Source organism: Microtus oregoni, unplaced genomic scaffold (genome assembly GCF_018167655.1).
Source record: "Microtus oregoni isolate MIOR12 unplaced genomic scaffold, Mior012 000003F_ref0000135, whole genome shotgun sequence".
Lineage (NCBI taxonomy): Eukaryota > Metazoa > Chordata > Mammalia > Rodentia > Cricetidae > Microtus > Microtus oregoni.
In genome coordinates this window covers 20,385,857-20,413,247 of record NW_024543062.1, presented here as the reverse complement: position 1 = coordinate 20,413,247, position 27,391 = coordinate 20,385,857, and the positions used below count along the sequence as shown (strand labels likewise).

The 27,391-nt window shown below is 41.7% G+C and overlaps 1 protein-coding gene across 11 annotated transcripts in view; it reads right to left on the bottom strand.

The window, feature by feature from the left end:
- Positions 1-27,391, bottom strand: part of Clip1 (CAP-Gly domain containing linker protein 1) — a 120,464-nt gene that overhangs the window by 43,092 nt on the left and 49,981 nt on the right. For 4 of the 11 annotated variants that reach the window (XM_041645997.1, XM_041646023.1, XM_041646005.1 and 1 more), the window contains exons 9-17: positions 26,415-26,447; positions 22,518-22,622; positions 17,388-18,332; positions 15,585-15,701; positions 11,234-11,291; positions 10,613-10,696; positions 9,729-9,885; positions 5,943-6,108; positions 5,644-5,859 (exon numbers count right to left, since the gene is read on the bottom strand). In XM_041645997.1, the coding sequence (XP_041501931.1) occupies positions 5,644-5,859; positions 5,943-6,108; positions 9,729-9,885; positions 10,613-10,696; positions 11,234-11,291; positions 15,585-15,701; positions 17,388-18,332; positions 22,518-22,622; positions 26,415-26,447 (1,881 nt within the window). Of the gene's footprint in view, positions 1-1,157; positions 3,426-5,643; positions 5,860-5,942; positions 6,109-9,728; positions 9,886-10,612; positions 10,697-11,233; positions 11,292-15,584; positions 15,702-17,387; positions 18,333-22,517; positions 22,623-26,414; positions 26,448-27,391 lie in introns of all 11 variants that reach the window. The other 7 variants (XM_041646033.1, XM_041646041.1, XM_041646048.1 and 4 more) reach the window with 5 other exon arrangements.

The window sequence follows — 27,391 nt, the reverse complement described above, 5'->3', positions numbered from 1 at the left end:
ACCGAGACGGGAAGGGTCTGACTATGAAGGAGAACAAGGTAATGGACCCTTCCCGTGTTATTTTTCCTGAGCCTGCGCCTCAACCATCTCCATGTTCTCACATCCATCTAAACCTACACCCAAGCTCCAAGTTCCACTGACAGGCATGAGCTCATCACTCTGACAGACTATTTGGTGATGATGAATAACTACCCTACATAACTGGATGGCTCTTAAATTATTGGTGTAAGTGTAGAATATTTTTCTGGCTATTTCAATTTGGAGCTTTTGAAATCACTCAATTTTTTATTTTTATTTTTTTGGTTTTTTTAGAGACAAGGTTTCTCTGTAGCTTTGGTGCTTGTCCTGGAACTAGCTATTGTAGACCAGGCTGGCCTCAAACTCAAGAGATCTGCCTGCCTCTGCCTCCTGAGTGCTGGGATTAAAGGAGTGCGCCACCACTGCTGGCTGAAATCACTCAATGTAAGCTAAAAATTTTTCATATACTAATATAAATTATTTTGGCAATTATAATTTAAGGCTCAAGTGTTCCATGATAAGCACCGAATGGGAAAATCTATGAGAGAAACTGAGTAATGAATATAACCATGTCTATGAATAAAAAAGATTATATATAGGAATAAAAATTCTTAGCTTCTAATATCAAAAATAATAGAAACTATCTTAAGACATTTGATTATAATTTCATTTGGTGGGCTTAATAATGTTCATGAAAATTTTGTATTTATTATACACGCTCTACTATCAACATGGAGATTTCGGTGGCATCTTTCATCTCCAAAAGGACAGACATAATGAATGAAACAAAAGTCAAATAGCAGACTGTATTTCAGTGTGTACACATTCTAATAGTGCTCTAAAATCTCCAAGAAAACAGTTAACTTTTACAGTTAACAATGCTTCATTTAAATTAAAAGGGAAAATATGAATCTTTTTTATTCATAGCTCTCAGGTCTTTGTGAAATGGGGAGAGACAACTACAATTAGACATTCACGAGTCAGCCTTCCTGGTTATAATGAAAAGCTGGACATACACATACAGTTGGCTTACTCAGGTGGATTTCCCTCGGCTACAAAGCAGAGAAATCACCTACGCCACTGTTTGTACAGTTCGTGAGGAGTCTGGGTGCTCTCAAGACTTGAACCTCTCACTTTACCGTGAATGAATGAAGGGTCTCAAGCTCTCTAATTTTAAGGGTAAGCTTGCTCTTGTCTTTTCTCAAAATACGGTTTTCACTTTGGGATTCTAGGAGGTTGGCTGAAATGTGGCTGTTGGTCTGGGCCAGCTGGCTAATCTCCTTCTGGAAGATGAAGTAGCTTTCTTCCAGCTTCTCCTTCTCCTTCAGGACCTCTTCATTCCTCAGCATCATTTCTCGTTTCTCGGCCAGGAGGTTCTTGTTGTCCTGAAGCACCTTGGCTCTCTCGGTCACCGCCACCTCGTGGTTCAGCCGGAGGTCATCCAGGATCTTGGTGAGGCAGCTGTGTAGTTCTTGTAGTTCCAACTTGGACTTGGAAAGGGCAGCAAAGTCGCTTTTGAGGGTCTCAATATTGGCAGCGAGCTGAGCTGTTTCTGCACTCAGGAGTTCCTTTTCCTTAATGATTTCCACCACTTTTTGCTCTGAGTTGGTCTTTTCTTGGACAAGTGTAAAATTCTCAGTCTGGAGCTGCTCAGTACATGCCCTCAGCCCCTGAATCTCCTCTTCCAAGAGCACCATTCTCCCATGAAGTTTGTTGTTTTCATATAAAGAGGCCTCGTTTTCCTTTGCCCTGGCCTCCTTCTCTAGGATTAAGGTTTGCTGAATTTCACGAATCTCCTCATTTAATTTCTGGCACTCTTCCTGCAGGTTCAAGCCATCCCTCAGCAAGATGCTCTTCTCGCAGCAGCAAGTCTTCAGCTCGGTGTTCAAGTTCTCCTTGGCTTGCATCATGCTAGTGTGCTCTTTCTCAAGATTCTTCTTGGCATCCTGAGCCTCTTTCAGCATCAGGGAGAGGTCGCACTTGCTGTTCACCAGCTCTTGGTTTTCCTTCTTTCTTTCCTGAAGCTCTTTCTTCAGAGCATCGATGTTACCGAGCAGTTTCATCTTCTCCTGCACAATGATTCGTCTGTTTGAAGCCTCTTGGTCATACTTCCTTTTAAGATCTCCTATAGTGTTGATAGAATTTTCCCTCTCAGCAAGTAAATCTCCATTTTGCATCTCTAGTGCTGATTTTTCTTTCAAGAGGCTATCCTGCTGCTTTTTAAGCCTAGCAATTTTCTGGCAAGCCATCTCCTTCTCAGAAGTTAAGTACGTGATCTTCTCATTTAGGCTCATCTCAAGATGTGTGGTCTCTTCTGAGTGTTTGCTGAGTTTTTCAGTGATGAGTCTATTTTCACTTAATAGTTCCTCTTTCTCTGCTAGGAGCTTCCTCTCAGAGGCTGCCAAGCTTTCCTTCTCGTGGAGAAGCTGGATACATTCCGAGTCTGTGATGGCCCGACAGGTCTTAATCTCTTCCAGGAGCTTTGTGAGGCTTGCATTGGTGGCCTGGAGCTGTCTCGTGTCCAGTTCCGCCTTCCTCAGTGCTTTGCTGGCACAATCTAGCTGCGTGCGCAGAGTCTCTGCCTCTGTGCTGAGCAGCTGTTTGACATGCAGGGTGGCCTCCAGGCTGGCGCTCAGTTTCTCCTGGCCCTGGCGCAGCGTGTCCTTCTCAAACTGCAGGTCTCTGTTGCTCTGGAGAAGGTTCTCACGCTCGGCCTTTAGGGTAAGGCAGGTGTTATCAAGGCTCAGCTGCTTCTCTGCGGCTGACTTTTTCTCAGTCGTGAGCTCATCGATCTCCTGGACCAAGGCCTTTTGATCCTTGACAAGCTCCTCGTAAGCGCTCTGAAGTTTCTGAATGACATCATCTTTGTCTTTGGACAAGAACATATTCTCAGCAGTGAGCTTCTTGATTTGCCCCTCCAGATGCTCTTTCTCTGCCCGGGCCTTCTCGGACATGGCCATCAGCTTATCCTTGCAGAAGTGGAGCTCCTCGATGAGCACCTGCATGCTCACCTTGGAGGCTTCCAGGGCGTCGTTCTCCAGGTGCATCTTCAGGAGCTCTTCCTGCACAACACTGACTTCCTTAAGCAGTTTCTCTCTCTCAACCACCAGGGACTCCTTATCCCGATGTTCCTGCTGAAAACGCTTTTCAGCAACTTGCTTTTCTTCCGAGACTTTCTCCTTCTCTAAATGGAGGCTTTCATTTACTACCCACAGTTTCTGTTGGTCTTCCTGAAGCAAAGTTATCTTGGTCTCCACTTCTACAAGCTTTGATAAAAGTGAACCTTTCTCTAACTGCAAAGCATTTGTCTCCTGCACAAGAAGCTGCTTCTCTGACTTCAGAGCCTTCAGCTCTTCTGACATTACTTCAATCTCTTTTCTGGCTGATGTTAACAAATGAGTTAGCGACTACAGGGACAAAAGATGGAAAGAATGGGAACAAAATGAAACCAAGCAGACAAATGCAAGCCCAAAGAACTTAATGCGGCCTAAACCATGAAACTTTAGAACTTTCTACGAAAAGCTCATAAAAACTATCTGAGTAACAAAGGGATAAAAACTAGAAAAGCACTGCATAAAGGGATAATAAAAGGCAAAATTAACTGCAAAGTGCCTATTAGCTTTTTCTCTTTGAAATGATGTGGGAAATCATTTCTGAAAACTTGTCTGGTTTGCACACTAGGAATAAGACTTTTTTTTACTGTTATGTTCGATTATTTCTATCTCAGAAAAGATCCATAAGTCAGGGGCAAAAACAAAATCAGTGAGTTTATGTTAATCAAAATGAGAGGTAGCAAGAAAACGTTATCAGTGTTTAAGCCCTTCCTCAGTAGGAAGGGGAGAAAACAGGCTAAAAGTGTCAGTGCCAGCATCATATACACGTTACTCAGATGCAGACTAATTTCTAGGCTTTGTTGGCTACAATAAAGTATTTGTAAATGTACTATTTATAAGATAAGCTAATGATGTCTATACTGGTACTACCCAGAATTCCATGGTGGACATGTGACGTGAGCTCTCAGAACGTGCTGAATGCACCTAGAGAGCTGAATTTTCTGCTGTACAAATTTAACTTTACACAGCTTTATCTAGCTAGTGGCTCCTGGGTTAGACAGCAGAGGTTTGCGTCACTGGCTTCCTGGCTCTGGGGCCTCCTGAAGGGATGCATAAAGCTTCCGGACTGCACACAGAAACGTCCTTGGGGCGACACACTCAGGTCTCATCAGACTCTCCAGAGCTGTAACTCACTAAAATAAAGTATGAAATTGAAATTTGAAATTTATGCCCTGGCAATGTTGAAGCACGCATGGGTAACCTGTATATGGTGGTACTGTTGAACTTGTCCATATTGGGTTTCATGGTCTAAGGTGAGGAGGACGAATGACCAGGTCTCTTCCTCAATATCAAATATCCAGATGAAAAATTTGAAAGAGGACTAATCCTGGGATTTTAACCAAAAGGTGTTTATATAAAACCACCAAAGTCAGGACAGCTTCACACAAGTCATTAGAAGGCTGTACTGTAATCTACAAAACTGAAGGCTTAAGACACGGGGGACCATGCAGGTAGCATCAAACATGGGGATCATATCCACCATTAGTTGGTATATCAAGCTGAGGTGTTTTTGAGAAAAGGGACACAGAAGAAACTTTGGGCAGCATGTAGAAGAGGGGAAACTGTACCCATTCCACTTGACATGTACTATATCATGGTTCTCTTAATCAACGTAGGTGGTGTGATTTTGTGTTGCCAGTCTGTTCTGGTCCTGGGATTTGATACTAGGGCAGAGTAGGCTGGCACTCTACAACTAAGCCAATATCAAGAGATTTTTAATAGTTTCAAGTTCTCTTTCATAATTCCTTTCTAGTAAATTTGTACATAAACATTTCTCTAATGCATTAAAAATAAACATTTAAGACAAAAATAATTTTTGAGCACTAAAAAGTTACATAGTAGTAGAAAGGGTAAACTTTCTAAGTTACCAAAGTCAAAGAATATATTGGGGTGCAGATACAATCCTGACAACCTAAGTTGAGATTCAATATACAAAATTCTAACTATTTCTAACTAATAAGGTATTTTCTTGAATTACTTGAAGCCAGCTTCACAGAGCTGTCAGCAAGTTCACAGAGCTTCAAAACCTTCTCCAGAGCTCTAGTTCTTTCTATAAGACTCTGCTCGCCAGTTGCTCTCCTCCAGTTCCAATACAATGCTCACTTGCTTCCCTGGCCTCTGCCTCCTGTTTTTCTGAGCTTTGTCTCTCTTTACCCTAGTGCAAGGTGGAGCAGGCTCAGCCAACATCAGAGAAAGATGCTTTGCAAAACAGAAAATCTACTGAAAGCAAGCAGACAGAGCCCAGGCAACAAAAGAGGTTGTAACCACTCGGGACAAGCAGCAGGGGGTGGTGATGGCTACACAGTATATCGGGAAAGACCTATAGCCATTACCCTCCCCTACAAGGAAGAAGAGCTGGCATGGAACACTTAAAGCCACAAAAGATGCAGTTTACCACCCTGCCATGCATGCAGAGTTTAACAGGCCATACATGTCACTCAGTTCCTGCAGCCTCTACGCAGAACTTAGTTAAGATATAACACAAGCACACTGTTTGTGCCTCAGAACATACTTTGGCCTTGTCGGCCTGTGCTTTCAGCTCCTCCACATCCTGCATCAGGCCTCTGTTTGCCTCTTGAGCAGCCTTCAGCTTCTCCTCTGTGTCCACCAGCATCTTCTGTAGGTTCTGCAGGATTTCTTCATGCTTTGCTTTTGTCTCTGAGCTGGCTTTTTCATACTTGGCTCTCAGGTCCTGACACTGGTTGTGGCTTGTTTCCATCTTCTTTTCCTGAAGAACAGAAGAAAGGAGTGAGGCATCAGGCCACACAGTGACTACCCCCGCTCTACCAGCATCCCTTTGCATCTCCTTACCAGTTCCAACAGTTTGTCCTCCAATACTTTCTTTTCTTCTTCATGCTTTTTAGCTGCTTCCTGCTGGCTCTGTTCGGCTTTAAGAGTTACTTCCCCGATACTTTTCTGCAGGACACTTGCGTTTTCATTAGCCTTTGTAAGTTTCAGCTGCACTTCTTCCACAGATCTAGAAGAAGTTTCAATATAAATTGTCAGATAGTTCTCTATATGTATGCATATGCTATGTGTACATGTAATGTGCATATATGTATGCGTGTAATCACTGTGTGGGTGTGCAAATTCATGTGTGAATCCAGGCAAGCATATATCACAGCATGGCGCATGGAGGTCAGAGACAACCTTGGGTTCCAATCCTCACCTTCCATTGAACTGCAAGTAGAGTTTCCCGTTTATTGCTTTTTACTGGGAGATCCCTGTCTCCACCTCCCACCTCACTGTAGGCAGTCTGGGATTACCTAGGTTCTGGGGATCTGAATTCTCATTCTTGTGCGTCAAATACTTTAGCTACTGAGCTATCTTGATAACTAGATTTTTCATGTTTTTTTTAAAAGATAGCAAGAAGTCAAGAGTCATTTATTTAATGTGTTCACAGTGTATTGACTGCATATATGCCTACAGGCCAAAAAAGGGCACCAGATCTCATTACAGATGGTTGTAAGCTGCCATGTAGTTGCTGGGAATTGAATTCAGGACCTCTGGAAGAGCAGTCAGTGCTCTTAACCTCTGAGCTATCTCTCCAGATATAGCTCAGATATATATATATGAAAAAAATTTTTCATGTTTTAAACTAAAGAGTTATGCTAGAAATATACTATAAAAAAACTTTATCATGGGCTGGAGAGATGGCTCAGAGGTTAAGAGCATTGCCTGCTCTTCCAAAGGTCCTGAGTTCAATTCCCAGCAACCACATGGTGGCTCACAGCCATCTGTAATGAGGTCTGGTGCCCTCTTCTGGCCAGCAGGCACACATGCAGACAAAATATTGTATATATAATGAGTAAATAAATATTTATAAGAAAAAAACTTTATCAGATTTCAAAATTTATAAGAAATTATACCTGAAATCAAGAAAATTTAAAAAATGAATTTCCTGAAGAATCTTAACAACTGTGATTGTTATAAATACATTTAGAGTAAGCCGGGCAATGGTGGCGCATGCCTTTAATCCCAGCACTCAGGAGGCAGAGGCAGGAGGATCTCTGTGAGTTCGAGACCAGCCTGGTCTGCAGAGCTAGTTCCAGGACAGGCTCCAAAACCACAGAGAAACCCTATCTCGAAAAAAAAAACAAAAAAAAATACATTTAGAGTAACAGCTACTATAACTGCAAGAATTTACAACTCTTTATTAATAGATCAGTAAAGAAATATGATTTGAGATAAATATATTAGGCCAGGTGTGGTGGACACACCTTTCATCCCAGCACTTGGGAAACAGAGGCAGGTAGACTCCTGGAAACTGAGGTCAGTGTGGTCTACACGTAAGCTCCTGGGCAGTCAGGGTTATACAGAGACCCTGTTTCAGATCAGATAAATTAGCTCACAACCATCCATGATGCCAGTTTGTGGAAATCTGATGTCCTCTTCTGGCCTGTGTAGGCAGTACATGCACATGGTACCCTTAAATACATGTAGGCAAAAGACATATACACATAAAATAAAGGTAAGTCTTAAAATATTTTTATTAAAGGTTTTTCGATCTAAAAAATTTTAGGAAAAATATTAAAGGAAGTAAGTTTCAAATTTTTGGCAGACTAGGTTACCAAAAGTCATTTAAGTGCCTCTTGGAAAGAGAAAATATGGTAATTACCACAAATAATTCTTGTTTAAAGAGGACCAGCTAGGTTCTGTGGAGATAGTAAAGTATTTGCTTTGCAAGCATATGGGCCTGAGTTCAAGTCCCAGAACCCATGTGAAAAAGACAGGTGTGGTGGCACCCTTACAACTCCAGCACTAAGGAGTCAGAGACAAGTCAATCCCTGGGGCTCTCTGGTCAGTTAGTGCAGCCTACTTAACAAGTCCCAAATCACTGAGAGACCCTGTCTTTAAAAGGGGTTGATGGTGCTTGAGGAATGTCTTTGGCAGCTGTCCTGCTCTTGTCTGTACGCACGCACATGCGTGTGTGCACACAAGCACGCACGCGTACACACACATACGAGTTATATAGCTCCTCATGGATACAGGGAAAGCCTGGGACATTGGCGCAGAATCAGGGCTATCAGGTGAATGAGCAAGCACGGGGGAAGCAGGTGGAATGGTGCTGGCTGTATCTTATTAAATACCTTCAGATGTGGCACCTTCTGCAGGCCCTGCAAACTTATACAGCTGCTTCAGAGCAAAGGGGACCAAAATAGCTACTGAAGCTGCCAGCCAAAGGCCAGATCACCATTCACCCAGTGATCTTCAACTGTGCTGGGTGTGGGTGAAAGGCTAGATAGTGATATAATTTCAAAAACATTAATACTTTACTAAGCAAAATTCTAATGGTTCTAAAATGTTCTCTAAAACTTTGCCTTGTTAATTAAGTATTTGATTTCTATATTATACTATAAAAAGAGATGGGGCTGGAGAGATGGCTCAGAGGTTAAGAGCACTGGCTGCTCTTCCAAAGGTTCAATTCCCAGCAACCACATGGTGGCTCACAACCATCTGTACTCCTGGCTCCTGGGCATACATCGAGACAGAATGTTGTATACATAATAAATAAATCTTTAAAAAAAAAAAAAAGAAAGAGGAAAAAAAACCAAGAACTTCAGAATAAGCTGGGTGTGGTGGCGCATGCCTTTAATCCCAGCACTCGGGAGGCAGAGGCAGGCGGATCTCTGTGAGTTCCAGACCAGCCTGGTCTACAAGAGCTAGTTCCAGGACAGGAACCAAAAAAAAAAAAAGAATAATAGACGTGGCTCAGCAATGAAGCCTTGAGTGAGCCTCGGCTTCTTTTTCTTTATAATGGGAAGCTAGCGCCTTGTGTTCCTAAGTCACTGGAAGATCTACGGATCCTACTGTATTTCTGTAACTCTGTCTGATAGACCTCATTTTAGGTCAAACAAGGACTGAGAAGAAGACCTTTTTTATTAAGCTGTTTACTTGCTAAACAAGCCTGACTGAGACCTAAAACCCATGGTTGAATTTTAAAAACCAGTAACAAACATTACACAGGTGATTCAAGATACACTGAGGCCGTAATACAGAAAGGAATAAAGCTGTAATATAACTCCAACTGACCTTAGTCCCCAGAAACACACACACACACATACTCAAACACCTTAAAGGAGGGAAAACCAGAAAAAAGAAACATACAGCGAAAAGAGAAGAGTCAAGAATCCTTAAAATAAGACAACACTGAGCCTTTTGTTTTTGAGTTTTGTCTCTATTTTAAGACTGGGTCTAACTAGGAGGTGGTAGTACAGGACTTTAATCCCAGCACCTGGAAGGCAGAGGCAAGGTGGATCTCTGTGAATTCAAGGCCAGCCTGGTCCACAAAATGAGTTCCAGAAGTTGTAGAGCTGTTCTGAGAAACACTGTATATGGGAAAAAACAAAACAATACAAACAAACAAACAAAAAAAATATGTAGCTCTGGCTGTCCTGGAGGTAACTGTGTAGAATTGATTGGTCTCAAACTCACAGAGATCCACCTGCCTCTGCCTCCCAAGTGCTAGGATCATACCCACCCAGCAGCCCCGAGCCCGCTCTCCAGCAGGCAGCCCCCAGCCCGCTCTCCAGCAGACAACCCCAGCCCGCTCTCCAGCAGACAATCCCAGCCCAGCCCGCTCTCCAGCAGACATACCTTTCCTTCAGACGCAGTTCATCGTTCATCTTTGTAAGCTGAGAAGAGTTATCTCCTGACATCTTCATCATTTCTGCAATGTCATTTTCTAATTTTTCTTTTGCCTTTACCAGCTGCTCTTCTCTTTCATCCTTCTCTCTAAACTTTGCTTCCATATCTGAATTTATACAGAAAAGAAACAGCACTGCCGCGTTAAGAACAAGAAAAGTTTTTTGAATGCATCAGTATAGTGGGGATATTTGCAGACAGCCACCTCTGCCTACAGGGAAACGCCAGTCTAGCAAAGACAGATAAGTAGAATAAAGAAAGGAACAATACATAGGAAGAGGTGAGTGCTGAGGGAAGAGGGGAGAGACTGGAAGGAGAGAAAGGATGTTGAAAGGAGAAGGAAAGAGTAAAATATGACATGGAACCCTCTGAAGGAAGGATAGTAAACAGGAAGCAAGTCAAAGGCCCCCAAGCAGCATGTGACCTGACAGGTCCAACAAAGCAAGGAGGCCCATATGGCTGGAGTGCAGTGGCCGAGGGGAAGACAAGTCTGAGGCAAACTCTCAGAGATACGGGGTTTGATGGGCAAGGCTTATACCTCTATTGAGTGAGACGGCACTGTGTTGAGAAGAAACAAAAGGGTAAGGGTAGAGACAAGGAGCAAGTGGTCATCTGTGTGGTTGTCTGTGTAACACTGAACAAGCACTGCAACAGCAGCAGAGACAGATTCTGACGTTTTATAAACAGAGAAGAGGAAATTCTTAGGGCTACAGCTCTCAGACGAGGCACACAGAGTGACACAGTGTCTGTGTGGCAGGGCTGTTACTATAATATAAACTCTTAACCTAGACATTCTATTACATTTAATGGCTTGTCACCAGATGACATCACTTTACCTGCTAAATTTTCTCTCAACTTCTCCAGTTCAGAAGACAACATGTTAAACTCTTCCTCCTTTCGCTGCAGTTTATTTACAGTATCTATTAGGATAAAGTTAATAGTAATTTATATATATATATATATATATATATATATATATATATATATATCTCACATTTAACAGGTCACCCAGAGCGATTGGCTCCTAAGTTAGCCAAGCACATCCTCATGAACTCGGAGGACACGGACACTGAAAGTGTCACTGCCAACCACACACTGCGACAAGAGGGGAGCATGAGGCTCCACCGTCTCCCCACATCTGCACATCAGAAGGCCCCGCGCCTTTCCTAGACACGTCTTTCCTGCTTCCAATCAAAACCCAAAGCTTATCAATAGCAAAATCAGATAAAATCAGTCTTCTCAGGAATACTAAGATTTTAATATGGAACAAGCCTTAGGTCAAAGAAAAATGAGTACTTATTTGTTGAGTTTGAAGATTCAGGAAACCAATGGAATGCAGTTTTTCTGTGCATTGTGTAACTTCCAGAATTATGACATTAGACTAAATTCTGCACCCCCAAAGCCACTCCCAGCCCTCAATGACACACCCTGAAACTTTCTGATTTCAGCGGACACACCTTGCATACTTCTCTGAGCAGAGAGAGCCTCCTCTGAAGTACCAGCAAACTTTTCTTTCTGGAGAAAAAGAATTAGAGACTCATCATACAAAGATCTCAGGTGACAAAGACTAAATGTGTCTATCAGTTACAATGCTACCTAATTTTGCAGCTTGTTTCTTTAACATTATGCGCTTAAAACATTCAGGCACCGATGAACTACCAACTGTGTATTGTGCACGTGTATACATATGAGTGGGTTTATATTTGCATGTATGAATGGGCATATATATTAAGTGTATGCATACACATTTATATATGTGCTGCAGGAAAATGCTGTGTCATGACTAACCCTCCAAGAGCTGCCTTCGCCTCTGAAATCTGCCTGAGGAGTGGGGATGTAGCTCAGTGGCACTGGTCTTGCCTAGCAAGGGCAAAGCCCTAGGGTGAATTCCTTGTAAAAAGAAAAAAGAGAGAGAAGAAAAAAGAAACACAAAAAGAAAGAAAAGCAATCTGCCTGAACAATAAGTAGAGTTCTGGGTTTCTTCCCTCTGAGAGTATCCAGAGAAACCCGAACTAAATTCAAGCCTAATATCTGTGTCTGCAACTTTATCAGCAGAATCGTTTCATTTGTCACTTACTGTTAAAGGTCTCCGGTTCTAAACATGACGACAAGCTAAGCTAAAAGAACTTCTCTGGTTTTCCTGAAATAAATTTTGAAGTAGCTGTAACAAGGAATCTTTTAAAAGAGTTACTGATTTGATTTTATGTTTATCAGTGTTTTGCCTGGATTATGTCTATGCACTGCATACATGCCTCGTGCCCAGAAAAGCCAGAAAGGGGATATCAGAGCCCCTGGAACTCGATTAGTGGATGGCTGTGAGCCACCATGTGGGTGCTGTGAACAGAATCTGAGTCCTCTGAAAGAGTAGCCAGTGCTCTTAACCACTGAACAATTTCTCCAGCATCCCAAAGACATTTTTTTTAAAAAAATATTTATTTATTTATTTATTTATTTATTATGTATATAATATTCTGTCTGTGTATATGCCTGAAGGCCAGAAGAGGGTGCCAGACCTCTTTACAGATGGTTGTGAGCCACCATGTGGTTGCTGGGAATTGAACTCAGGACCTTTGGAAGAGCAGGCAATGCCCTTAACCACTGAGCCATCTCTCCAGCCCCCAAAGACATTTTTTAACGAGTATTTCTAACAGAGACTATTAAAAGATGAGCACATAAACTAGCATAAGCCTACAGAGTACCTATTTATATCGCTCACAAAGCCAGGCTTCCAGAGGCGTGCGTTCTTCCAAGAGCATGTAGAGGAATATGCTTGCATTGTTTTTTAATGTAACTCTTGGAATTTTAGAAGACAGGGCAGCAAAATATAGTACTTAACACATTTTTAAAGCTTTATGGTTATGCTGGATGTGGTAGCACATGTCTTTAAACCCAGAAGCAGTCGATATCTGAGTTTGAGGCTACCCAGACCTACAGAGCAAGTTCTACAACAGCTATGATCACATAGAAAAACCCTGTCTCAAAAAAAAAAAAGGATTTAGTATTATTTTTAATTACATGTTGGTGTTATGTGGGTATGTGCATTTAAGTGTGTGTAGGTGCCCTTGGAAGCCAGAGGTGTGCATCAAATGCCCTCAAACTGGAGTTATAGTCTGTTGTGAGCTCTCTGACATGGGTGCTCTGCTCCCCTGAAATAGCAACAACTGCTCTTAACCACAGAGCCATCTATCCAGTCCCATTTCCTTTGTTTTTAAAATTATTTATTTATTTGTGCATGCGTGTGTCCAGGTGTGGGCACACACACCATGGTGTGCACGTGAAGATCAAAAGACGGCCTGCTGGAGTAGGTTCTCTCCCTCCACTACGTCACTAGGGCTCAAACGCAAGGCTTCAGGCCTCTATCAGCTCACTGAGACATCTCATCAGCCCCTAAAACATTTTCTTAAAGGACTCCAAATCACAAAATAGCCAGATGTAGTGGCACAAGCCTTTAGAGTCAGCACTCGGATTGTAGAGGCAGGGGGATCTCCATGAGCTCAAGGCCAGCATGGTCTACATAATAAGTTTCAGGACAGCTAGAGATACAAAGAAAGACCCTGTCTCAAAAGAGAAAACAAAATTCAAATCATAAAATAATAATTTAAAGGCCATTTTTTAAAATGTAGTGTACATATTATATACAGGATTGTCCAACAGAACTTTCTACAATGTGGCTACAAAGAACTTAACAGAGAAATGAAATTGAATTAAATGTAGCAATTTAAATTTATGCAGCTATATGTGAACAGCAATATGATGAACAATATAGCTATTTTTAAAGGTAGAAATTGGGGCTAGAGAGATGGACTAGTGGTCAAGAGTGCTAGTGCTCACTGCTTTTGCACAGGACCCAAGTTTAGATCCCAGTACCCACAGCAGGCAGCCCAAAGTCACCTGTAACTCCAACGCTAGGAAATCTGACACCCTCTTCTGACCTCCACAGGTATTGCACTCAGTGTGCACATACCCATGAATACACTTGCATACACATAATTAAAAAGAAAATAAAATATTTAAGTAGAAATTTGAGCTCATGCCTATAATGCCAACAGTCAAAAGGCTGAGGTAGTAGGATTTCTGTGAGTGTGAGGGCAGCCTGGGCTAAATAGTTGAGAGGGTTTCAAATCAGCCTGCTGTACAGTGAGACAGAAGAATAGAAAATTGTAGCACAGACATATACTAATAAACCACTGTGGGGGCTAGAGAGATGGCTCAGAGGTTAAGAGCTTACAACTGTCTGTAACTCCAGGATCTGGAATAAGTGCAAGCAAAACACCAACACATCAGCAGCAGCAGGAGGAGGAGAAGCAGAAGAAGAAGGAGAAGAAGGAGGAGGAGGAGGAGAAGGAAGAGGAGGAGGAGGAGGAAGAGAAGGAGAAGAAGCAGCAGGAGGAGGAGGAGGAGAAGGGGAGAAGGAGGAGAAGGAGAAGAAGAAAGAGAAGGAGGAAGAGAAGGAGAAGAAAGAGAAGGAGAAGAAAGAGGAGAAGGAGAAAAGGAGAAAAGGGAGAAGGAGAAGAAAAAGAAAGAGAAGGAGAAGAGGGAGAAGAGGGAGGAGAAAAAGAAGCAGGAGGAGGAGAAGGAGGATGAGAAGGAGAAAGAGAAGGAAGAAGAGAAGGAGGAGGAGAAGAAGAAGAAAAACAAAAGAAGAAGAAGAAAGAAAAGAAAGCACTGTGATCAGCGAAGTAGCAGAGCAACAGGGAGGCATATGGAGCAGCTGGGACAACTGCTCCTGAGAAGCTACCTAGGTTCTCTGCAAGCTTATATGAATACCATGGCCCACAATTACCAGCCTCAAGTAAGTTCAAATTATGATGTAGGAGGCAAAGTAAGAGGGAAGAAAAGTGACAAAAGTTTTTGTTTGTTTATTTTGAAAGTTTTACAATTTGGTGGGGTGTTACCTTTGGTCGGTTTGTTTGTTTTTTGAGACAGGGTCTCACTATGTAGCCTTGGCTGGTCTAGAGCTTGCTGTGTACACAAGACTGGCCTGGAACTCAGAGTCTATCAGTCTCTGCCTCCCGAGTTCTGGGATTAAACCCTGTACCACTACATAATTTGGGATTAAGAGGAAACGTGCAAAAGCAGTATAATTTCCTAAGGCAGAATATAACCGAGTGGCAGTTCAATTAGATAGCACACTGCCACACCAACACAGGGCACTCAAGACCTGGACAGCTGTTGCCCAGTCAAAACAGATGCTGTAGGCATGGTGCAGGAAAGGATCTCAGCCAGTGAAACCTGGCAGTGCTAGGTGCGTGAGTGGGAAGATCTATCTCTGTGCTCCGTAAAACCAAGCTGCCAACAACAGTCCACCTGACTTACCAGAGGAAAAGAACATTTTTTAAAAAAAGAAAAGTTATCAGAGCTGGAGAGATGGCTCAGTGATTGAGAGCACTGACTGCTCTTCTAGAGGTCTTGGGTTCAACGCCCAGCACCCACAGGAGGCTCACAACTGTCTGTAACTCCAGATGGCATCAGCCATGTTGTGTGTTTGTTGTGCAGACATATATGCAGGCAAAACACCTATACACATTTTAAAAAAGCCCTGAGGTGTCTAAATAAGACCACCCTCTCAAATAAATTAAACTCCAGAATTAAAAAAAAAAAAAAGAAAAGTTATCACCCACCTTTAATGCTTGTTTGATTTGATCCAGTTCCCTGGAAGGTATTTATCAGCAGCTAATATATTCAATTTAAATCCGTATTTTTGAAGTAAAAACAACTGCAGTATTTTTTTTTTTAATGGAGAATGTTCTTTTAAATGGAAAAAGCCGGAAACGCTGAGGTTCAGATTCCCAACCGACAGGTACTTACCAAAGTCTGGAGTTCTTTTTCCAAAGTCTCCTTCACTTGACTGACTTCACTCAAAGTGTCCCGTAGGTTACTGAGCATTAGTTCTTTTTCCTGGAGTTCTGTGGTAATGCTATTAGCCTAACACACCAAGTTATATGGTACAGAGGCAAATGAACAAAAAAGAAACAAAAAAATGATAAGGAAAAATAAAATGTAAAAAAAATGAGAAATACAACAAAAACTACACGAAAGAGTTGTTTTTTGTTTGTTTGTTTTAATTCTAAGAAGCTAGTAACTTAAAAAACAACCAGTTTGAGGTATGAGTACCTCGGGGGTTTTTTTTTGTTTTGTAGTTGTTATTTTTTTTTTTTTTTTTTTTTTGAGACAAGGTTTCTGTGTACTCCTGGCTGTCCCAGAACTCTCTATGAAGTTCTGGGACAGCCTGGCCTCAAACTCAGTGTATGTCACATCTAGCCAAAATACGTTAAATTTTACTTATGTGCATGTATGTTTGCCTGTTTCAGTTTATGTGCACCATGTTGTGCATAAGCCTGTCGAAGACAGTGTCAGACCCCCTGGATCTAGAAACCAAGGCTGGGTCCTCTCTGCAAGAACAGTAAGCATTTTTTGACTGCTAGGCTTTCTCTTCAGCCTCTCATGGCTTTTTTCCCTTATTTTTATATTTATTTTATTTATTTATTTTGGCTTTTCCAAGATAGATTTCATTGTGCGGCCAATTTATTTTTTATATTTTTGGTGTTTGTTTTTTTTTGTTGTTGTTGTTGTGGTGGTGGTGGTTTGAATGAGAACGGCCCTCACAGGATCATAGATTTGAATACTTGATCTCCAGCTGATGTACTGTTTGGGAAGTATCAGGACGTGTGGCCTTGCTGGAGGAGGTGAGGTTTCAGAAGCCTACACTATTCCCAGGGTCTCTCACTCCACCCCACGCTTATGGATCAAGATGTAAACTCTTAGCTACTGCTCTAGCACCTGCCTGTCTGCCTCCTGCCTCCCTGGCCACAATGATCATGAACTCACCCTCAACTGTAACTCCTTCTTTAAATTGCTTTGGTCATGGCATCTTACGACAAACAGTTTCTTCATCGTGGCATATGGTAATAATGCATACCATACTTACTCCGTTGCGAGCATGGCTTATCTTAGTATGCTAACTTACAGTTGAGAAGCACTCCAGCGTTCGTGTTCTACTTTTATACCTACTCTATAAGCAAGGGAGTGATGTGGGCAGAAAGGGTTAAAATAGAGTTTTGTTTTGGATGATTGTTTTTTTGACAGGGTCTCTTTATGTGGTCCAGGTTGGCCTGGAACTAAACTAGAAAACCTCCTGCTGCATCATCCTAAGTATTACAGGCATGTACCATCATGCCCAATCTGAGTTTTTAAGTCAATCTCTCTCTCTCTCCCCTCTTTTCTTCATATTCACCTTAACACCACTGTTTTAGGGAGCTAGCTCTATTTAAATAGAGATTTTTTTTTAAAGAAGCTCTATTTTTAAACAGCCTAGAATTAAACTTAAATAGGAGTTTATATCACGACCAGGAGATAAGGTAGCAGATAAGGTTTCCAGATGATAATAAAGGAAAATTCACATGTCTGGCCATTATTTGCCCTGGATCTCATATGAAAACATATTTGAGATCCTCAGAAGTTATTCTATGATACTCAAGTGGGTGCATCACACAATTCCTGTTAAATCAGGGATTTTGAAGATGAATGACTTCAACTCAAAAGTAACATACAATGAAAAATAATGAAAGGAAAAGAACAAAAGTAAAAATGATGGAAGGTGTCAATACAAACCTTGCTACTTTCAGCGTTCCTTTCCATCTCTAAACTTTTAATCTGCTTTTCAGCTCCCTCAAGCTGCTGTCTAAGTGTCTCGATTTCCAATTTACCTTCGGAATTGGCTTTCCGAAGTGCATCAAGATCCAAGAGCTTTTCTTCGACAACCTGGAGCTGGGATGTAAAATTACCAATGACCGTGGTTTGTTCATTGTACTTGGCTTGCAGAACCTCTAGCTCCTTTACCTTTATTTCAGCCTCCTGCAGCTTGTTTAAGGCGTCTTCCATCTCCACTAGATGCTGGTCTTCTGCACTGTCCAGCCTCGCTTTGACGGCCTCCAGGCTGTCCTCCTTCTCTTTAATGACTTGCATCAGCTTGGTCTTCAGGGTCTCCATCTCTTTCGCGTGAGCAGATCGTTCAGAGTCCTGTTTACTCTGTAAAGTTTCTATTTCGTGCTGATAATCTAGTCTCAGTCTCTCTATTTGTGTCTTTAACTCAGCAAATTCAGCTGAGTCCGTTCCAATCCCTTTGCTGAAAGACACCTTCAGCTCCTCCATTGCCTGCTGGTGGGATCCGATGGCAGTCTCCAGCTTAGACTTCCACAGAGCTATCACATCGGAATTTTCCTTGTTGGCGTGGTCAAGTTTGCTTCTCAAGGACTCGTTCTCTTTGGAAAGCTTTTCAGTGGCAGTGTGCAGAGCCTTGATCTCCTTCTGAAATGTCTCTTCCCGAGCTCCAAAGCGGTCTGCCAGAGAAGTCATCTCGTTCTGGTGGTCAGTACGTGTGGCTTCTAGCTTTTCTTGCAAAGCACTTATTTCTTGCAAAAGAGAAAGAGACATATCCACATCCCCGGGAGGCTTACTGGACTCTAGCCTTCTTCGGAGCTCAGCTACTTCCTGTACTCTCAAGGCTAGGTCTTTTTCTAGTTCCATTATTCGGGACTTTTCTGACACTGTAGCCACCTATTAACAGCGGTCATAAGAAACAGAGAGCACTGAAATAGCAAATCACCAATGATTTTCTTAGTTCTGAAGCTCTTTACAAACCCCCCAAAATCAAGCGAAGTCAAACTAGTACATGTATTAATGTCTCCCTCACTGAGATAATGTTTTAAACTCAATTCTGGAGGCTCTAACATGGGATTAAAATCTTTAGCAAAATAAGTATCAATAAAAAAATGGAGAAAAAAAAGTCTTTTTTTTTTTTTTTTTTAGTTTTTCGAGACAGGGTTTCTCTGTGGCTTTGGAGCCTGTCCTGGAACTCGCTCTGTAGACCAGGCTGGTCTCGAACTCACAGAGATCCGCCTGCCTCTGCCTCCCGAGTGCTGGGATTAAAGGCGTGCGCCACCATCGCCCGGCGAGAAAAAAATCTTTAGCAAACTTCCATCGTTATGAAATCCCAAGTGCATATTGAGCTTACCTCACTCCCACAATATCTGTTTCTCCTTCAAAGACACTTAACCTGGAAGCAGTCATTATCTGATAATACCTTAACAGAAACAGTAGCTTCCAAAGTGCTCAATAACCTGCCTCCTGGAAGAAAGCAAGCTCAGTTGGCCAGTTTTTCTTCCTTCCTTCACCCAGACTGCGTTCAGTAGCACTTCAGGTGCTACTCCATCTGAGGCTGGTGACTGAAGCCTGACCTGCCAGTTAAAGCATGCACAGTCACCAGCCACGTAAGGCTGAGCACTGAAACGTGGCTCATCTGAAGCAGGATGTGCTGAGAATACACATCAGGATTTGAAAAGTCAGAGAAAAGCAGACATAAAATATCTTAATGATTTTAATTGTCATTGTATGATGAAATAACATTTTAGATATACTATTTTATATTTTATTCAAATTAATTTCACCTATAACTTACTAAACAGTTCATGTGGGTATCAGAAAATTAAGATTCTGTATATGTGGTTTGCATTCTACTTCTATTAGATAAGAGGTATACAAGATCTAACGTTATCCATGTTTCAAAGAGAAATGCATCGTCTGAAGAATAAAAGCCTCAGTTGGATAATGAAGTATTGGCTTCTAAAAATAACATTAAAAGATAACTTACCTGCAATTATACATTAGACTCTCACAGAAAGACCCCTTTCTGGCTTTTGTAACTCTGTCAACACTCTGACATATGCATCTTATTTCCCTAACCCAGTGGTTTTCAGCATGTACACGATGGAATGTGTGATTTAATTACAAGACTCTTGCTACTTCCACACACTAGGCATCTACCTGAGCTCTGGAGTTTTAAGGGAAAAAAACCACACACTTTCTCAACTTGTGCCTTTTAGTCTAAGAAAAATTTTCTCTACTGCTTCCTCCTAGGCTCTCAGTTTGGTACAAAGAATATGTGTGAAATGGTATCTTACTTAACTAACCTGGGAAACAGACGGGGATACAAGTAGTTTTAAAATCCCAGTGGTCCCAGATTTCAACAAACTTTTCCTATGTTGCCTTTATAGGGACAGAGAACACAGGACAAGTGTCTTCTGCTTCCTCTGCCCACCCCAGTATGCTGTGATGCTCAGTAAGATGTCCAGAACAGAGGGAGGGATGCATTGCACAGTCACTACTCAGAGATGACTGAAGCTGTAGTATTTCGTGGTTATATATATGCTTGAGATTAACCGTGTTAATTCATTATATTCTGTTCTCACGAGAGGGGAGGATCCGTGAATTTCTTAGATATAAAGCATCAATGAACCCCTTGCTACAAGGTTACAACATAAGATCACCAAACTCAATAGGTGAGAGCGTGTCAATTCAAATATTAGGATGACAGCTTTTTTTTTTTTAATTTATTTATTATGTATATAGTGTTCTGTCTGTGTGCATGCCTGAAGAGGGCACCAGACCTCATTACAGATGGTTGTGAGCCACCATGTGGTTGCTGGGAATTGAACTCAGGACCTCTGGAAGAGCAGACAATGCTCTTAACTGCTGAGCCATCTCTCCAGCTCCCAGGATGACGGTTCTTTATGTGGCGCTCTGTCACTTCTATTTTAAGTTTGACCTCACAAAGTCTGCCCTCAGTTGCAGTTCTGCTAGTTTACGGCCATAAAGTCAGGAACTGTTTCTTACCTTTGTTCACATTCCTACAGCACAGGTGAGTGGGTATGAACTGGACTTAAAGTTTAGGGAAATTCTAAAACGCTTTCTAAAAAGGACTGCAGGGGGTGTGGGAATTTGATGGACCACTGGTTATTTTCACACTTGGCCTACCAAGAGTGAGGACCACAGAAGACATTGCTATGGAGGGCTGTAAACTCTAATTTGAAATGGCTGCAGAAGTCCATTTTCAAATGGATTCCTTATTATCCAGCAGAAAAGACATGATTTAGAAGTAAAAAAAAAAAAAAAGTGTATTTCCTTACTTCAGTCACACCAAAGGGTCTCCTTTTTCCTAAGCCCCATGGATTTCCCAGATCAAGTCTTGCATCCTCAGCTTGTACAGAAATGGTACCAAATTATCACTTATTCTTTTCTCGTTCTTTCAATTTTTTCCTTACCAAATATGCTGGGAACCTTTCATTAATTTCTGAAGCCAACTAAAACCACTTCCTTCTTCTCCTTTTTGCTTTTGCTTTTTGTAGACAGGGTCTTAACTCTGTACTGAGACTGGCTTTGGTCTGTGTGGCCGAGGCTAGTCCTGAACATGTGACAATGCTCCTGTTTCAGCATCCCACATGCTAGGATAACAGGCCTGAGCCACTATGCTCACCTTTATTTATCTACTCATGTATTACTTGTATGTACGTGTGTCTGTGCACACACCTGTGTCTGTATGTGTATATGTGCACAATGCATATGGAAGCCAGATGAAATAGCAACTGTCTTCTTTAGGCTCTGACCACCTTGGTTTTTTAAACAGGGTCTCTCACTGACTTGAAGTTTGCCAAGTAGACCAAACTGGCTAGCTACCAAGTAGGTTTCAGGAATCCTGTCTCTGCCTCCCCAGGGCTGGGTTACAAGTGTGCACCACCATGCCTGGCTTTTTTCTCCTTGGGTTCTGAGGACTAATCTCAGCTCCTCATGCTTGCAAGACAAGCACCTTACCAAATGAGTTATCTCCCTACCCTTTTTTCTTCATTAGGAAAAAAACATAATTGAGAAAAGGAAGATTATTCATTTGTCTAAATTTTTATATCAATGATTTCACACCGAAAGAATTCTACAAATACTATTGATTCAAAAGAAAAGTCAAGGTAACAAATTTGATTGGATAGATAAAAAGTAATTTTTTTAAATTTAAAGTTAAGGCCAATCACAGTCTAACATGATTTAACAGGTACATACATGAATGTATATTTTACATGTGAGTGATGCTGATTATCTCTTTTAGCACACATTAAAAGAGTCCATCCTGTAACGGTTAAGGACACAGATTCTGGAGCCAAATGACCTGGAGGGAAATTCGAGCTCCACTATTACTGTTTGCTGTGTAACTGTAAACAGAAACTTTAACAACTTGTGCTTAGTGTCCTTGCTCTATAAAAATCTATAGAAGGGTGAGATAATATCACCTACTGAGAATGCATGGCATGACACTTCTATAGGTGCCTTAATATATTAATTAAAACAGGACTGATGTCCAAGCCCCAAAATAATTCATTCTTTTCCCAATACACCTGTTCCTTCTAACCTCTGAGATTCTTAACCTTGGTGACAGAAGGAAGGGAGATGTAAGCTCAGCCATCAAGAGGAAAAAAAGAAAAGAAAAAGATAATTGGGGTCACAGTCCTTATAATATATCATCAAAAAGAGCTAATGTTTCCATTTCTTTTTCTCAACAGGTCAGAGCAAGGGCAGGAAGTAGCATGAATTACTAAAAACCCTGAGACTAGGACTATGAGGACAAGAGGACAACTGACTGCTTGTGGAAACCTCAAAAACAGTTGTGGGTAACCATGGAGTTTTTATAGTTTTAAGGTTTCTAATCTGATTTTGATTGAGTCTTTTCTTTTGACAAAATACTTTACATAAAACACCTGCACCTACTCATCACTCTGTGCTCATGAATACCTGAGCAGAACTGAAACCAAACTCAGGCTGAACCACTGGGTCAAGGCTCAGGCCAACAGCAGGCATGTCACCGATGTGTCCACCACTCACACGCGTGAAGCTGCTTCATTAAACAGTGAAAACCATTACCCTAGTGTCTTCTAACTCCCTCTGGAGTTTGTCAGCTTTGGTCTTTTCAAAGAGCAGGCTCTGTTCAAGCTCCTTAATGCGGGCATGCTCCAGTTTGGTCTGCGTCTGTTAGTAAAAGGGAAGAGGAAAAGAACACAACAGTGCCACCATGACATGCCAGCACAAGAGGAGAGAGCGGCATGCAGGCCGAGCCACCAGTACTTTCTGCCAAAGGATGAACATGAAGGGGAACAGAGAAAGAAACAGGATGGAGCTGCGAGGGGACGAGGGAGTGAGGATGGACACTATGAACAAAGGAATGAAGGTGGGAGGAGGACATGAGCTAGTCTGTTGAGAAAGAAAAAAAAATGGAAAACACATGAGGCAAGATGAAGTTTCAGATGCATGCAGCCAAAAATATGTTATCTTGATAAGTGAAGTTTATCAGCACAAATTAGAATAGTTAATACTCCTCTATCATCTTCCTTCCCTCCCTCCCCCAGCTATGGCTACTTGACATTAATGTGTATGTAACTGACTCAGGGACTTCACGAGGTTGTCTCACCCTCAAAAAGATCACCACTTTCACCTACAGGTAGAGAAAGACAATGCCACAAATCTTCAAGCATTCAGTAGGTCCCCAGAGCAGACTGTTGGATCTGGCAAACAACTTGTAATAAAAATGAGTAGAAGAATCATTTTAATAAGAAGAATCTGGGCTGGGTGTGGTAATATAAACCTATAATCTCAGCACTTGTGACACTGAGGCAGGAGGATTGCTGCCAAGTACAAGGCTAGCCTGGGCCAACATAGTGAGTTCAAGAGCTGTGCTATAGGGTAAGACCTTGTCTCAAAAGAAGAATTATATATGAAGGAACAAGCGTGGTGTCTGCAGAAGTGGGCGAGGGGCTCTGGCTGAGGTTCTCTACACCAGAATACGAGCTGCAGAAGCTCTAACTGCCTCCCAACCAGGATTTTTCAAAGGCTTAACTGTCTGTGGAGAAGAGGGGAGGATTCAAGATTACAAAGACTATATTTAGTAATGACTACCCACCATTACCTCTTCCTCTGAAAAATGTCAACTAAGAAGATCTCAGCAAAAGAAAAGCTATACTCCAGAGTAAGGGACTTATTTTTATCCTAAAATGAAGTCATTCCTTACCAGCTCAGAAGACAGGAAAGGATGACAATGCAATATGAGTGGGATCCTCGGAACTTCACACTCACTATGACTCCCTTTCCACAAACCCAGTTACCTGACTGGTACCCAGGCAGTTTGCTCTGCCTAACAGGTTCAAGTGTGGCCGAGTCTTGCTCCACTTGAAATAATCCTGGTAGTAGTCTTAAGTACTTCCTCCACCATCTCTCCTACCAACTTGTCACTAGGACACTTGACTGACAATACCAGGATTAACTTAAGCTATCAGTCTGAACAACTATGGGCAGTGAGAAAATTATAACAGGTCATAACAAAGTGACCCTGGCAGTATAGAGCCTGAGTAGACAGTCCAAGCTATGAACATGTACATTGGTATTCTGATGACTGCAAGGCACTCAAGGGGTCACTTTGTTTATGAAGCAAGCATAAACAACCATTACAGGATATTTAAAAAGTGAGCAGAAAACATTTTTTTTTTTGGAGACTGGATCTCATTATATAGTACTGGTTGCCCTGGAACTCCACTTAGAGCAAGCTGGTTTAGATCTCAGAGATCCACCTGCCTCTACATCCTGGAATTGAAGGTGTGCACCACCACACTCAGACAGAAGGCTTTAAAAAAAAAAAAACAAAAAAAAAAACCATTCTTCACTTACACTTTCTATATTCTGTTGTCTGGACAGTTCCCTGCATCCATGTGTACTACAGAGAGAAGCTATTCAATACTCTTCTTTTACCAAAAAAATAACTTAATCCAGATCTATATAGTTACAGTTATAGCTTCAGGAATTCAAGCTCAAGGAAAAGGTCACTCACTATGTGCAGATAAAAAACAAATATCCAGCCAGGCATGGTGATGCAAGCCTACATAGTCCCAGCAACGGAGGAAGCAGAGACAAGGAGATAGAGGCCAGGTTATAGAGCAGATTCTAGACCAGCCTATTATTCCATAGCCAAATCCCCATTTAAAAAAAAAAAAAGCCAAGAGAGCGGGCTTTTACTAGTTCCAGCATTAAGCAGCTTGAGGCAGGAGGATCACCACAGGTTCAAGAGCATCCTAGGCTACAGAGTAAGACCTTGTCTTTAAAAGAAACAAACAAAAAAGAGCTGGGTGGTGGTAGCACATGCCTCCAGCACTTGGAAGGCAGAGACAGCCAGATCTTTGTGAGTTCGAGGTCAGCCTGGTCTACAAGAGCTAGTTCCAGGACAGACTCCAAAGCTACAGAGAAACCCTGCCTCAAAAAACCGAAAAAAAGGAAGGAAGGAAGGAAGGAAGGAAGGAAGGAAGAGGGAAGGGAAAGGAAAGGAAAAGAAAAAGAAAAGAGAACCTGGAGGTGGTGGTACACACCTTTAATCCCAGCACTGGGGGTTGGGGCAGGGGAACAGGGGCAGGTGGATCTCTGAGTTTGAGGCCAGCCTGGTCTACAGAGTGAGTTCCAGGACAGTCAAACAGCCAAGGCTATACAGAAAAACTGTCTCAAAAAACAAAACAAACAAAAAATAGAAAGGAAGAGAGGAAGGGAGGGAGGGAGGGACGGAGAGAGGGAGGGAGATAGAGAAACAAAAAAAAAATCGATATACTATTTTCTCCATTCAGACCTTCCAACTGAGTGAAGCAAAGAAGCCTGCCCCCCTTATAGATGGGGGTGCTCACAGTGGACTTTTACCAGTAACCCACCTCCATGCCACAGCCTGTGCTAAAAGTGTGACACTGAACAGGACAGCCCTTTAAAATGATTGCTTTCTGAGACAAAGATGTGGCATCCCAAGAGGAAAATCTTGGGATAAGGGCTTGGAAGGAGAGCAAAGGCCTTGCAAGAAGCACACAGAGAGGCAGGAGGGAGGTCCCATGCACACTGACACTGGAGGCAACAAAATCTGTTCTGGATGGAGAGAAGAGAGAGACCCAGATCACTGAAGTAGCTTCGCAAAAAGGAACCCTCATCAAAATGTTAATGTGAGTTCTCTATCTCAGTCAATGCGTGGTCAGAGAAAGTCTTTGTTTTGATTTTGTTCCTTTGAACTGGAAAATCAAAGCCAGAAGTTTCAGGTCTTCTCCATTAGTAGCACAGCTGGCAGTGTGTACAAGAAGCAGTGTTCTGGAGGCCACTTCGGTAGTCTATACTGGGGGAGGAATCTCAGGAAGAAGAGGGAAAACCAGCACCACACCTGCTGCTAGGAAATCCTCCCTCAATGACAGTAACTTAAAATATCCTACATATTCAGGGAGGAATACTGGCCTCTACTTGCAGACAGGAGGAATAAACACAAGCTGGGATTTCTTATCAGCTACACTGGTGAGCAGTGGGAGCATGCACAAAAGCAACTGGAAGCATCTAGGCTGGGGTCAGGTCAGACTAGTTGGGAAGGGTCTCCCAGCATTTCCACAGCTCTCAGCTCAGGTGTTTATGCTCCCCTCACCAGCATCCCTTTTGAAGTCATTCTACCAAAATTAGAAAACATGATGAGTGAGGTGAAGGAGGCCATGCCCTCATACAATTTCTTTCCTTTTTAGTAAAAGGTCTTTAAAAAGCAAAAATTTACCTATAATTAAACAGATTAATCCACAGAACTTAATCAGTACATACAGTTTCTTAAAGATACAAACGCACTTGCTTTGAAAGCCACATGCACAGCAACGCTAAGGGGAAAGTCCCAAGGTCAGATTATGCAGTTAGTATTTGAGTGTATCAGTAAGCACTTTAATCTGGACCAATCTGAGTTAAGGGAAATACCCACACGGTTAAGTGCCCTCTTACATTCTCAGCATCTTCAGAAATCTGGCTCTTTTGCTATCAGTAAAAATAAAAATAAAAAAAGGAAACAAAAGAGATTCAACTAAAGTTTCAATCTGTGTTAGGGTTTCAATATAACTTTTTGATTAATTTCAAGTAAGTTTATCAAACAGACTATACTAGCCTACTGCTAATGTAAATATTTTAACTCAACCTTTTCCAAACTCGAGAGGCGGTAATTCTTATGAATTAGATGGTGATATGAAATTTCTAATGAGACTTTGGGGTGTTTTTAAATGGATGACAACAACACAAAAGTCAACTAAAGGATGTGACTACATATGAAATGAGTGAAGAAGGTTTCTATTAAATTATTAATAAGCCATTAAATTCTAGACCTTATAAAATCACAACTCAGAAACTGTTCCCTTTATTCTTTATTGACTATAAAAATATATCTATTTCCAAAGAAATCAGAGATCCTGTTTGGAAGGACTCCTTAAATTTAAGCCAACAAACTCCAAAATCTTGACAGTGGCAAACAAACAACAACAACAAAAAGAAACCCAACAACAACAACAATAAAACACACACACACACACACACACATATATATATCGTCTGCTGGGCATGGTGGTGCATGACTATAATCTCAACATCTGGGAGGATTGCTACAAATCTGAGGCAAGCCTGACTTGAATTGTAAGTTCTAGACCAGCAAGCTACATAGTGAGGCCACGTCTCTAGGTCCACTCAATAGTCAAAGACTGTATAGACAAGTATAATTTTTACAAAATGCTATGAAGAATCTTACAGAATCTTCAAATTTTGAAAAAGTTAATAATTTATATTTGTCCTATATGTGGCAGTGGCTTAAAAAGCATCCAAACCATTTAACAGCAGTTTATAATTCAAAACTAATTGTAATTGTTAAGAAAATAAGAAACCTACTATTATAGGAAAATGGGTGGGGTTTTTTTGGGTTTTTTTGGAGCCTGTCC